The sequence below is a fragment of the Nansenia antarctica genome (assembly GCF_963989245.1).
Source record: "Nansenia antarctica genome assembly, chromosome: 16".
Lineage (NCBI taxonomy): Eukaryota > Metazoa > Chordata > Actinopteri > Argentiniformes > Microstomatidae > Nansenia > Nansenia antarctica.
Window position 1 is genome coordinate 23,031,165 of NC_137686.1, and position 14,820 is coordinate 23,045,984.

At 41.8% G+C, this 14,820-nt stretch overlaps 2 protein-coding genes across 2 annotated transcripts; both read right to left on the reverse strand.

The window, feature by feature from the left end:
* Positions 1 to 208: 208 nt before the first annotated feature.
* Positions 209 to 2,838, reverse strand: foxf2a (forkhead box F2a; the record flags this gene model as incomplete). Its single annotated transcript, XM_080546330.1, has 2 exons — positions 209 to 381; positions 1,857 to 2,838. 2 exons carry the CDS (start codon positions 2,836 to 2,838, stop codon positions 209 to 211), a joined length of 1,155 nt encoding a protein of 384 aa, XP_080402456.1.
* Positions 2,839 to 7,810: 4,972 nt separating this feature from the next.
* Positions 7,811 to 8,650, reverse strand: foxq1a (forkhead box Q1a; the record flags this gene model as incomplete). The annotated part of the gene is made up of 1 exon (XM_080547060.1): positions 7,811 to 8,650. One exon carries the CDS (start codon positions 8,648 to 8,650, stop codon positions 7,811 to 7,813), a length of 840 nt encoding a protein of 279 aa, XP_080403186.1.
* Positions 8,651 to 14,820: the final 6,170 nt, after the last annotated feature.

Genomic DNA, 14,820 nt, shown 5'->3' on the forward strand with positions numbered 1-14,820 from the left:
CATCAGTTGGTAAAGTTGCTGTTAAGAACCCATGTCACGGACGCTCTCCACTGTGTCCTATGAGGCTATGGGTCAATTTAGTATGGAGGTATATGAAGGGCTTCTCACCGAACATCAACAACAAGAAACGTTTTCTCGTGACATGTTCATTTGTTCCAAGATGCATGTCAGCGGCCCTTCTCGTTTCCATGTCACATGACGCATGGCTTCACATTACGCATGGCTTCACGTCCTGGCAGACACTTTGGTGGTGGTGGTGCAGCTGATGGTAGTAAGATCCACTGGTGGTGGGGTGAAACGAGGAGATTCCATTAAAGTTCAAGACAAAATCTTTCCTGTCACACACAGGCGATGAATGGCTGGAGTATCGAGATAATCCCACTGCAAAACAAATAGCAGAGAAATGGCATTCAAAAACAAATACTTTATGACAGTCTAATCCTAGCCTATAAAAGATAAATGTAGGTCTGTATTTGGCGTGTGAACATGCGCTTATTGGACATTTCTTACCCTATTTCAAATGGAATATGCTTTCATTAGATACAAATGTATATATTTTTGTAATTAAGTTGGGCTGTAGATGGGTATTTAGATAGACCTATAGGCTTTGGAAAACGTTTTTACTGTATAGGCCCTACTGTGTTTTGAACGGTCTTCTTGAAATATGAATTCTCAATGTTGCATTAGTTTGCTATTCATTTAGTGTTAATAGCTTATAATGCGCGGAACTCTTATTGTTAAATATAAGGCGTATTTGGGTAAACCACATTTATTTTTGATTAATTGTATTACCTGTACTAGGGAATTACTGTGTATTGTAGTGTACTAAGCCAAAGTCGCTGCACGCCATTTTCACAACCCAATCTCCCAATTATTACGTTCTGGGTGACCGTTTCTGATCTCCCAGAACGTAATCATTTAGAGACTATTTTATTCCAGCCGTATCATTACCACGACGTGCAAATGTATCACTGATAGGCTACAATGTTGGGTATTTCAATGTCAATGAACCACCTTGGAATCAATTGATTGAGGCAAAGAACTAAATATGTGCATGTTGATATTGTGTTTATTCAACATATTGGTGTTGAGAGAATTTTCCACTAAGTCCGTTTGTGCGTCAGCGGTTGTCTGTTCATATCGGCATAATAAAGCATAATGCCATTAGAGATCATTCAATCACATTATGCTCTGTCGTAACTCGTGTTTCACTAGTTCTCTATAGTGTTTTTGTACGTTTAAGTTTATTACGTGGTGTTCAAGAAACACATTGACAGTGGGCCTGTTACCTGTAGGCCCGATGTCCTGTCACCTCTCACAATTATGTAATTTGCGATTCCCCCTCTTTGACAGGCCTTTTTCATTTCGTGAGCTTAGAATGATAAGGTTCTCTCTCCGTTTAGGGCAGTTCAGAGATATTGAGCGTCAACGTTTTTACATTCCATTATGTTTTGTGAGATGGAACCTTTGTATTTTATTAATTACTAACTCAAAAATGTCAACATTTTGAAAATAACACCACACAGGCATTAATAAACACCTAATGGATCAGATTATGTAAAAAACTCAATTTTGACCAAAAATGGAGATGGAACCTTATAATTCTAAGCTCACGATTTCCTACTGCGCTCTCTTTGTTCGGTTGCGTAAAACCAAACGAATAATCAAAATTACAACACTATGCCTTGATAAAAGTTTAGATATTCTAACAAATGCGAGCTAACTCAACAAAGCAGATACATAGGCTACTCTTTTATTAGACTAATGATTTGTAAATATTTAAGTTTTATGATGAACAATGTCCGATGTTGTGCTCTTGAACTATCGGCGAGGCCTACATGCAGGAAAGTAAATACCTGAAATGTCAGCTGAGTCTCTCCCGTTGTGATGGAGATAGCTTTGCTCCAGAGAGTAAGGGGACATGCTCGAGTGCAACGCGGAGGACGTGGGACTGTTGGAGGCCAGAGATTGCTGCTTGATGTATGGAGACACACCAGGGGACGTCCAGTGTGAAGGAGCACTCCCGTAAGGGGTATGACAGTCCAAGGTGCCTGATGCCATGGATGGGGAGGAGTGCAAAGGGCTATTGCTGCTGTCCGGGCATGCATAGTCCCCGGTAGATGTCACCTGACAAGCCGCCATGTAGGTGGACCCGGGGCTCGGCGACATGTGTGACACATGGTGGCTCCCACTTAACCCGTCGTAGCTCCCTGGGTGCACCGTGTTCCCCATCACGTCCAAGTTGTAGCCGTTGTGACACGTCAAGGACGCGCCGGAGGGTGACTGGAAATCATAATTCTGGGGCAGTATCGACGCACCGAAACCGATGCCGTTCATCATGCGATACATGGGTTTCAGAGCTTGGCATTTCCTACGGAACCCGCGAGGTCTGCGTCGAAAGGACCCCTCCTCGAACATGAACTCGCTGCCCGGGTCGATGGTCCAGTAGTGTCCCTTCCCCGGTCTGCCCAGGCCCTTGGGCAGTTTGATAAAGCACTCGTTCAGGGACAGATTGTGCCTGACTGAGTTTTTCCAGCCCAGATAAGATCCTCTGAAGAACGGGAAGCGGGCCTGGAGGAACTGGTAGATTTCACTCAGGGTGAGCCTCTTGGTGGGGGAACTCTGGATGGCCATCACGATCAGGGCGATGTATGAATAGGGGGGCTTCTCGGGACGCCTCAGACCAGAGTTCCCCTTCTTTCCTTTGCCGGACGCATTTTCTGCGCTGTTCTCCACCTCTGGCTGCAGAGTTGCATGCTGCATCGCACCGCCTGATGTTGGACTCGATCTGAGAGGATGCGGCGAGTCCAGATGTTGTTGAGAGCTCTCAGTCGACATGTTGCTGCCCCCCCCCCCGATAAAGTGAGGATAACGGGAATGATACGAGTAAATGCCCCCCCAATGCCCTTGCTATAGTCGCTTTTACGCAGTGGCCTGAAACTTCTAATCAGATCACACCCAATCCTTCCTCTTTAGTCAATTATGTAGCATAACTCCCTCAAAAAACTTTTTAAAAAGAAGTCTCCAAACCAAATGCGATAATTGGAGAGGTCAGTGTCCCGTCGCGATTTACTACTGCGCGTTTATTGCTGCTGTTATAATCAAGAACACCATGGTGCGTATCAGTGCGGCCGCTGCTCCTCCTCCGTCTCCATGGCTGGCAATAATCCTTTAAGGGGGGGGAAACATAAAGCTCCTGGAGCTTTCTTGCGCGTATCCCTCGGCCAAACAAAACTCGACCACCTATCAATTCTTAAATCTCTTCTCTGCCCCCCAAGATCCCGTCTAAATCCCTCCAAGAAATCGCCAGCAGGAACTCGAGACCCACCCCCTCCCATAATCTGGCCCCGGTCCAGACATCACTCTAGCATGAGGCACACACACACAGCACAGCACATAGCACTACTATATTAGACATCTCCTCCCACACCTTGCATCTCCAATACACGCAATTACGCCATTTATCAAACGCATTTAGACACTCTAGTCAACAGTGCAACCAAGCCAAACATTGAAGGGAGCCTTAAATTGCCAAACCAACCCTCACCATATCTATGAAACTGAAGTCGTGACGTTAGAGTTATAAGGTTCTATCTCCATTTTTGTCAAAATTGAGTTTTTTTACATAATCTGATCCATTAGGTGTTTATTAATGCCTGTGTGGTGCATGTTAGTAATTAATAAAATACAAAGGTTCCATCTCACAAAACATAATGGAATGTAAAAACGTTGACGCTCAATATCTCTGAACTACCCTAAACGGAGATAGAACCTTATCATTCTGAGCTCACGAACTGAAGTGAAAAGTGTAATGCATCATTATATGATTTGTCAACCGTGTCATATATTGGTCGGTCCTTATTGCCCTTATTTAGAAGCAATTGTCATTGTATCATGCGGGTCTAGCAAATCTTTCGGTCTTGCTCTCCTGGGTGAAAGGAAGGGATGCTATGTAGGTCTTTGTATTGTAGATCTCACAACTTTATTCTATTTTGGCGTGATATTGCCAGGTTGCCTGTATGGCATTGCAGTCCATAGTTGTCGTGTTCCTTTGTTGGGGGCTGTTGAGGGTACTAGGGGCTTGACATGAGTGGAAGCATGCTTTTTCCATCAGGCGCTGCCAGCATACCACACACAGCGCGTACGAGTGTCAGTTTACTGCCTAGAGCCTGGATCACATCCCTGTGGAGCTGAATTAATTACAGCGAAGATCCAAATTAGGTCTCAGGGAAAGATCTTCGTTTTCCATATTTATTACAGCCTGTGATTGTTGTTATTTTGTTATTTTCTTCTCGTCGATTTGCGTTTTTGATTAGTGATGTATATGCACATTAGTCTAAATGGCTATGCTACAATGCAGCGTGAGGAAAATATATAATAAAATGTTTATATTTAGAACATTCAATTGTTAGGCCTAACGAGATCACAGTTACTTACTTTAGTGTGTTATATGTGACATGGTGCTGAGCCAATGTGTTCCTTTGGGCTATGTCAATGAATAGCCTCTCTGATTCACGTTGCATATAGCCTATTCTTTTTCTTTTTAAATTAATTTAATCAATTTATACATCCTGAATAAATGTTTCATTCATCAGTTAGGCCTATATTTCTAGTTTCCAGTTGAGTTTAAATTAATTTGATTAATTCATAATCTTATATTTCAGATTTAACGACGAACTGAGGTTATTCGGAGACATATTGTTACCAATTTTACACAGTTTAATATGTTATGATGGACTACATAACAGTGAGGTATTTTAAGCCAATGGCTTTGAAGCAACGGTTACCCACAAGCTCAAACTCTTAACCAAACAAGGATGTGAAGATAAAATCATCTTTCATTATAACAACAAAGGTAAAGGACATAATCTCCTCAGAATTTCCGGCAACATCAAAACTAATAACCCCGCTGCGATCAGGATGCACAGCTGGGAAAGGAACTTTTGCTCAGCGAGAGAAGAATACTTGGAAGGCTTTGATAGAACGCACAAGCTGAAAAACTGTACTCTATTTTCCCTATAGGGATCATGCCATAACTTGGTGAAAATATAGTACAGTTTTTCAGCTTGTAATGTATACTGAATTCAAGTTTTATATCCCACTTATTTCGCCTCTCCCTATAGGGATCATGCCATAACTTGGTGAAAATAGAGTACAGTTTTCAGCTTGTAATGTGTACTGAATTCAAGTTTTATATCCCACTTATTTCGCCTCTCTCTCCCCCCTGCTCATGGGTCGACTCCAGAGGCGACGTCTATTTGTATCCCCAGACAGAAAATATAAATACAGAATGTCTGTATCCGCTCACAGCGAGCTTCACGGACACAAAAAATAAATAATAGTCGCAGCATTTCTCCCTGAATGAAGCGACCAATTTTGAAATACTTCACTCTGTGCCACATTAATAATAAAGATATGATGTATTATAATATTTGAATAATACTAATAATAATACTCCTAACAACAACAACAACAACAATAATAATAACATTATTAATAATAATAACAATAATAATAGCCTAATAATATTATTATTAATAATAATAAGACAATATAATAATACCAATTCATTATTGAATATCTAATATATCTGACTACAAACAAACAATATTCAGTAGGCTATAGATCCATTACAACACAGTTTTGCCAGTTGTGTACATTCATGTGTGAGAGAGGGCTATTTAACAACAGGCTGCAGTGTTCAACAGGCTAATGTTGAACCTATAGGTTCAATTAAGCAATTCCATCTAAATCAAGAATAACCTATATTATGCTAAGTCTGTAGCCTATATATTCATAATACAAAATGGGTTATGACAAAGAACTGTATCAGATGCATCAATATTTACATATTGCATCAATATGAATAGCCAAGTTTGACGTTTTTACAGCATTAGTTTATCCTCCTTGGTCCAGCAACGTGTCCTTATAATCCGAGATGCCTCCTCTTCAATCTTTCGTTTAATTTCCTCTTTATTCTTTCATCGTTAAGTACCCTCTTCTTCTCCCCCTTACTCCTCCCTGCATGCCTCCTTTCTTTCTTCTTTTTATTGGCCTGTTAGCTTCTAATGTATTGACCATAATAATGAATGTGTGCGATCTGCCATGCAATAAAGATCTGTGGACATCAGGTTCGATTTCACGTCATGACTTCACTTCGGATTGTCTATATATTATTTTTTAGAAATGACTAACTTAATGTAGTTCACTATGGCATGCGTTTCGTTGGTGCAATGTATTACCAATGTAAGGCGTGCTATTAAAGGTGCGATCCTCAATTCATCATTCAGCCAAATGGCTGGCCGGCCATACGCCTATTAGAGAGATGGGGCTCGTGAAATGTGACCACTCTCAAATCGACTAAGCTCCAGGTACAAGAATAATAATCCATGTTTTTACATATTTTAAAGATGTAGGTAGCCTATATTGTTTATTTGCAAAGATATTGCTTACAAAAACATACCATTAAATAACGTAGCCTATTATGTTGTACGATAAGATAGGCTAAGACATGAAGGTCATTAGGGAAATGCATACTCTTCGAGATGAAATGGGTATGTAGGCCTATCATGAATTTAAATGACAATTTAAACGCAGGACACATCTCAAATTGTGTCTTTAATAAGAGTAATTGATGTCTCTTTCGTTTAATGATCGGCCCAGCAAAATTCATTGCAGTTCCATGTTGCCATCCTTTTTATACGTTTATGGCGGACTACTCTAGCCTAATACGATATAAATCCACAAAAGCAGCTACAGATCGGCTTGCCATACTCAATGTAGTCCATGTCATGAAAAAATGGTTCTCCTTCTTTATTTAACCATTGTTTTGCAATGAGTAATGAGTAATCACTTGAAGGCGTACTTGGTCATTGGGCATTTGAAAAACTGGTCCTAAGCATTTTAAAAACGGGCTTTTAAAAACATTGTCAGGGAAGCCCATCGAATAATCTTCTTGGATCTTAGCCACTATTTGCATGTACCAATTAAAGATTAGGCAAATTAGATGAGTCATGATACACGTGCTGTCACTCCCCTTGATACCGGCCGTTATCTTGTAACAGTCAGAAGGGTTCCAGAAACCTGCTGAAAAGTTATTTCACATTTCAGGTTGAACATTAACAAAGATTAAGGAAAAACACAACACTATTTTCATGTAAATATACACACTTTATTTGTATAGGCTAAAACGTTCATCGTGTTTTCAAGAACAAAAACACAGGTCTTAAACATACACTAACTTTCGACTTGATCACTTGAAGACATGCCAAATGTGAAGTTGTAAACCAGCATATTTCGAAGGTCAAGTGATGTCTTAAAATTCAGCAACAACATTTTAGACAAACCAGAAACATAAATAGTAGCATATGTACAGTACATCATAAAGTAAAGCATCCATCATTTTACAAGAAAATGAACAGTGAACCTCAAAGCAATGACATATAGCCTATAGCTCCTTGCCACCACATTGGATGGGTCAAACTCTATAAAATGAGATGATTTATAATAAAGCAACGAAAAATAATCTTAAACACCATCTCAGGCGACTGCATGGTTGTCGAAATCAAGGCAATGCATTCAAAAATGCATTCTGTTGATAGAACATCTTGCAAAGTGTACAATAGTGCCAACCGACTGCATTTATTCAATGTGCCACACCCCTCAAGTCCATTAAGACAACATCGTTGTCTATTTTGAATGGGTGCACGCATCTTGCCTTGATGTGTTTGGCACGGGATCGGTGGGGGGGATTATCTGGAAAAAAGAGTCCAACGCAGCGAAACTGTTCTTTTTTTTTAGTCTTTTTTTTTTAGTCCCCCTCGGAGTACAGTCCACCACCATACGCCCTCAGCACATGCGCAGCGTACGAGTTCACATGGAACACTGCCTGATGGGCGTATGGTAAGGTCAAGGTGACAGGTGGATTCCTCGCCAAATGGGGCATCATCAAACCTGTGAAACAAGGCCACCTTACAGGGGAATTGTCTGCCCACTCCTGTCTCTTATAGGGCGTGCTGAGGATGCTGTCTATGGCGAAAGAACTTGTAAACTTTGATGCACTGGGTCCAGTTTTAGTGACCAAGGCTGGTGACGTTGGGTGGTCTGGCGCGTCCTCGTAGGGGACCTCAGCATGCCCAGAGACCTCCAGCTCTTTGCCTCCTGACTTTTTGTTGATGCGCTTTCTCCTGCGTCGGAACACCCCATCGGCGAAGGTGTACTCGCTGTGCGGATTCAGCATCCAGTAGTTGTCCTTCCCCCACGGTCTGGACGGGTCCCGGAGCACTTTCAGAAAACAGTCGTTGAGCGACAAGTTGTGTCGCACCGAGTTCCTCCACCCGGTGTAGCTGCCTCTGAAAAAGGGAAACTTTTTCATCAGATAGTCATTGATCTCCGCCAGGGTCAGACGTCCCGTGGTGGAGTCACGGATAGCCATGGCGATCAGTGCGATGTAAGAGTACGGAGGCTTGGGTCTCCGTGTGTAGGGCTTGCCTTTGGCGTCGGCGGCGCACGGAGCGACAGGTGGCGCCGGGCTGTGCGCGACGCAGTCCCCATCCGAGCCCAGCTCCTCCACGCTGCTCTCGGCGTCGCTGCTGCACAGCTCCGGAGACTTCATCTCGTAGTGGTTTCCGCAGAACACTTCAAGTTTCATGTTTTTCTATTTATTCTAGTTCACTGTCTGCGATATGTAGTATATATCCAACTTTTATCGGATGCCCGAAGTCAAAACAGCAAGAACGTTGAGTCTCTTCTCAGTGAAGAAAGGCAATTACGCACGAACAGGTGTCCAAGCGCAGAGCGCGTTCAGTCAGAGATATCCTAGTAAGAAGCGCCCGGTGGTGAGATCACTGCAGTCACACCTTTGGGAGCACTGAAGCTCGACTCACCTACTGGGTGTCTGCTGAGCCGTTTATAGCCGGGTTCACCTCGGGACCAACCCAAGGAGGCGGGGCCAGATCATTACCAATATTTTGGAACAACAAAAAATTGCCTTCTGCTTTCAATGTTAATGACACACATCATAGGTAAAAACCCATTCCCTGTTTTGTTTTTGTTTTTCATATTCAGGGGTAGTATTTGTTTGGTAACGGCATGAAGTTGAATAACCTTTTCACCCTTGTGATTCATGCACACATGCACTACCTGTGTTGTCTCACCTGTGTAACTCGATCCGACTGAGGTTTCACCTGAGACAACCAGGTGGCGTGCCTTTCCTTTGCATCAGTTCTTTCACGCATGACATTATTATGAAACACAATTCCTGTTTTTAACCCCTTTATGTTGATTCCAAACATGTTCCCATGAATAATATCACAAAGTACTGCATCATATTGATTTGGAACATTTTAACAATAATGATTTACATTAGTAATTATTGATGACATGTCTGAAAGTCAAGAAGATGAAATACAATGTTTGCCAGGGAGGTGTATCGAATATCTTCTTTCACACTATATCGCTCACTTGTATCAGCTTTCTACTGACACGTGAGTGACGGACAAAAGCATTCCATCAAACGCATGAAAGGCTCTCAGGTGTCAATCAGTGTGGACACCAGAGAAACACACTCATACTGGAGGAATTCACTGTGAAAGCAGCAGCAGTAGTTTAGCTGAAAGGGCATGCCAAGTGTCTCATGCTTCATCTATTAAGTTACTATTAAGATTATTATGATCATAATGAATAGTGAGGTATGATGTCTGAGCAAACTGCATTTCACTGAGCCGTTCATTGACTTGACAGAGCTTACTTGCTACTTTATTTGATTATCCTTAATTGCCTATGAGTTAAATAATCACCTCCCTTTATTTAAATTCCTATGATGCAGGTGTGTGGGATTTTAGAACCACGGTTCGTGCAGAAGAGATGACATGTTGTGTATGCTATAGGGGGAATTATGGTTAATTCTTCGTGGCAAAGTCGTCTTAAGTTGTTATGTCTTGGGAAGAACACACTCACACTTGTGGATGTCAGAGTGACAAAGACAAAGTAAAAACAAATTGTCTCAGAGAGCAAAGTGATGCTTTCAAGTGCTCTCACGATTGCACATCAAAGCCCTCGATTTCCTCGCAGCTGAAGTCCATGCCAACTCAAGAACCCACATAGAGACAATTGTTGTTTGTTTTTCTCTCTCTCACAGATCCTAACTGGTCCTCCGTGCGTGTTATTGAACACTCTTGACTCTCTTGATGAATCACACATTTAGTTTTTCATCCTGATGAATCATTAAATAAATAGCGTTGAGTATTTCAGGTGACTTTAAGGAACAGGGAAGTCGAGTGATGATGAAGTGGGACCAAGGTTGTCACCACAACTGTGAAATGTTGAGGGCCCTGGAAATGGGCCATGCATGGAACAGGTTTCTGGAAGATATGCAAAGACAGAGGCAAGCCCCAATGCGCTCTGGGTAAGCATTAATAATAGCAGGGTCATGCACAGTTTAGAAGCAGTGAAGGAAGATCGCCGCCCGTACGCTGTTTGTTTAGCACAGTTTAAAAGGCACACTGGCGATCTATCTCTCAGGTGTTGTTAGAAGCCAGCACTCTGTGAAGTCACCTAATCCGGGGGATGCCCACAAAAGGTTACAACAACACAGGGTTGGCTGACGCAGAGACTTCTATTGTTTGTCATAGTACTGGACCGTAACAACCTCATACGCCAAGCCCTTGCTCTCTCTCTCTTTCAGTATGGATGGTATTTGAGGTGGCAGGGATTGTTATAGGCTTGTAGATGAACTGTCCTGGATTTTTAATCATATTTAAGTAATATTATCTAATATTGGTCTGTTTTGGAGTGATTACAGTATATTCTAGACACTGTGTTATGGGGGTCTACCGTAAAAATGTAAAGTGAAAGGCTGAATGACACCTTCATAAACCCGTTATAAAGCATACATAGATGCTTCATAAAGTATTCATGAAGACAAATGGCATGTATTTTGGCAATGCACCAGATCCACCTGTTGTACAGTATATCGTTTGTGAAACATCTATGTAGGTCTTATATAAAGTTTATGAAGGCATAAGCAAGCCTTATCATTTAATGACAGTTGGACCTGCTGTGGCATAGTAGATGGCATGTCAGTCGGTCACCTATCCATGTCCGGTGACGCTTCTTCCAAAGACACATATAGTAGACAGGGAGAACACAAAAGGCAGAAGAAGACTTGTAGCGTTACTTGAAATATGATGTGATATTCCCCTATGGCTAATGCCAACGCTTTCGTTCTCATTTTTTTTGCGCCACACCTCAGCCCAGAATCCCTGCTATGTTTACTCCAGATGGATGTCAAACATTCTCCTCCCCCTACACACTGCCGGGTTCACCTGGCAGTCATGATAAACCGATTCACCCGTCGCCCTGTGGCGTTGGCATGCTGATTGTGTGAGAACACCAGACTGTGCCAATAGTATGTACTGTGTTGGTTGCCACAATTGATCCAGTGGCCTCTCTCACACTTTGTTTGGAAGTAAAAAACGTTTAAAAGCAGAAGGAAGGTTCAGTATTACGAGGAGTTATCGGATCGAATTGTAAAGTGCTATCGACCTCATTCGAATGAATCCCATTTGAATCAAGCGATCACATTTTGGGTGTATTGCACATTTTACTGGAACTGTTTGATCAAAAAAGGGCTTAGCTAACAGAGGACACATGCCTGCGTATAGCAGATGGGAAGCAGCTAGTGAGTGTTCTGTCCTTCGTAGCATCGGTGACCTGGCCATTGGTTTGGTAAACTAGCAGTTGGCGCGCTGCTTTGTCAGTGTAAATGTTATTGTGAACCAGCATAGTCTGGGCCTTCAACTCTCTGTGTTTATGTAAGCAGGACTACAATGAGTGTGTGTGTGTGTGTGTGTGTACTTGCGTGTGTGTGTGTACAGTATATGTAGGCGTTTTAAGAGTGTGATAATCTGTTTGTGCGTGCAGTCGGTGACACCCAATCCATGGTGAAGTCACTGTTTTTGAAAACCTCCGTGATGACTCTGGATTTGCTCTAATCTGACAACACAATGGCTAAGGCTCAGGTGCTACGTATGCATTCTCCTCCACACATGTAGTGGCTTGTATGCGTGTGTGTGTTCATGTATACATCTTGATCCACATAATAACAGCCTGCTTGACGTGCTGCAACAGGTGGGACTAGAGAGAGAGAGAGAGAGTGGGTTAAAACGAACATCGAACAACAATGATGTTATACTGTAGACTAGTACACGAGCAGCTACGTCAACAAAACCCCAAAAATGTACTCTTGAAATGTACTCTTAACGGTCTACTATAGGCAGCTATATTGGGGGAAACCACTGACTGTGATTGGGGAATATAATTCAGGCCTGGGTTCAAATAGTGTTTATAATTATTTCATGTGTTTATCTATGCTTGATTGAATTTGCCTGGCACAGTGGAGACAATGGAATGGTCCCAAAATGTGCAAAACCTGCCCATCTGGCCCTCCAGCAGGCAAGTTCAAAGCAAATGCGTAAAGTATTTGAAAGTGTTAGCACTGTACAGTGCCAGTCAAAAGTTTGGATACACTTCCTCATTCAATTGAATGGGAAAGTGTGTTCAAACTTTTCACTGGTACTGTATGTGCTATGTGCTGTATGTGCTATGGCTATGACTGCGAGTGTATTAGCTAACATCTCTATATGGGAATGAAATCTGACGTACCAAAAATAGAGCTTTCGATTCGTATGAACGTATGTTTAACCGTTTAGCTGACGCTTTTATCCAAAGCGATTTACATCGCAGTGACCGGTTTAGCCACGTTTTAGCCTGATCAATGACGAGCCCTCAGACACCAACCTTGGGTTTAATGAGCCAGCATTTGACTGACAGCTGCTCCCGCTACAGTAAGTCATTCTGTCTCCCACTCTCACCTGCGTCAGGAGCAGATTTATGAGGACGTTAGATTACATTCAGTGTCTTGCCACAGGCCTTCGATCAGATAAGGTCTCCAGTGTGTCTCCCCACCCACCCACCCACCCCGCCCACACACACATACACACAACCACATGTTCACATGTTCACATGAGGAGGTCATGTATGAGCAGACTGTCAAACATATCACTTTGATGAATAATTGTCAGAATAATCTTCAGGCGTATAGTAACAACATGCTGTATACTGTAAGTTATGGTTACCTGAGTCACGCCTTAGAATGTCACGTTGATCTATTCTTGAATTTAAATAATTTGAGATATGATTACTATTAGTGAAGTAGGAATTTAAAGTTACCTATCAACAATTTAGTAATCCTTATCCTTACTTGGTTTTGAGAAGTTAAGACAGTTATTCTACTCTCATTGAAGTCATATTCAACATAATTAAGGGTTTCATTTAAGAATACGTGAGGGTATACTGACAGTCCTTGGCCCTTCGCACTTTCCCTTTGGGGGACAGCTTTGTTATTGATATTCATATGAAGAACATGCTTTCTCAGCTGTGAATGGTCAGTGTGCAGAAATGTCATACCAGCTAGTGTTATTAAATTCAGCTCAAAGCGTGTATGTACATGCTGTACACATACACTACACACACACACACACACTGTACAACATATCTACAGCAGGCACAGTATTTGCTGGAAATGGCATTCCCGCTCGAAAAGAAGTACAGTATTCATGTTCCTAACAGTGTCTGCGTAAATTAAAACCACTCTCCATTGACAACCATATCCAAATAAACAGCAATCTTCGGTTTAGAGCAAATCTCTCCTCCGGCTGGGTTCGGAGGAGCAGTCACAGACAGATGGCCTCTAATTCCTTCCCTCTGCCTTTGTGTTTTGTTCCAAAGCAACATGGGTTTTTGAGTCATTTCGGAATGCCCAATCAGCAGGGCCGAACGTAAACAACGATACTCTTAGCAGACTGAGCGTTTTAGTCAGGAATGTTTGATTATGTGTGGTCAACTCAGTTGGTCAAGCACGGTGCTAGCGATGAAAAGGTTGTGGGGTTGACTCCCTCTGGGAGCATATATACCAAAACAGTGTGTACTTTTCCTTTGAATAAAAGTGTCTGCTAAATGGCATATACCGGTAGTGTATTATTATCATGTTATGAATGAGGAAGCGACGAGTGTGGTGGACAAGATGTATGGACAGTGAAGAAATTCACTTGTCAGGTATAGGAGCATATTTACAGATAGGGTTGATGTAGTAGAAGGAAGTACATGTGCAATGCTTTTAATATATTTAGACTTGGCATGGTTTGTTCGTTTTCCTATTTTCTTTAAACTACCAAACAGGTAATAGACTAGACTGTTCAAATATATGGGAGGGAAGATAGAATGCAGCAATAGGTTAAAGTATTTGTTGACGATAAACAAGCCAGACTAGCACATGGGATATGGTCAAATATTATATTTGAGTGTTAGATTGCATGGCCACATATCCATCTTGTGTGTTGTCTGGCCCATCGGTTAGCCTAATGCTATTGTTCAATGTCCATGATAACATGACAGGAAATAAACAGTAATTGTGTGGTGAGACTATAATACATAATGGATACAAGTAATCTATGTAGTTTCATATATCAAATTATATGTTGATTATATTGTCATGTCAATGTTTGGGTCTTGTAATGTTTGGGTAGTTGACAGAGGTGCATTCTAGTGGAGTGTTTTCTGACAGCTAACATTTTACATATGTTTTGGGGGAATACACATTTATGTTTTCTTATAGTGTATGAATTTGGGATCATTGCATCAAAAGGTAAGGTTTGTTTCTCTGTTGTTCACAGCCAGTGAGAAGCATCTAGAAACATCTGTTGAAGGTAGAGAGAAACCTTTAAAGTGTTGACTTAGTAGCACAGCAATGTAAACTGTCAC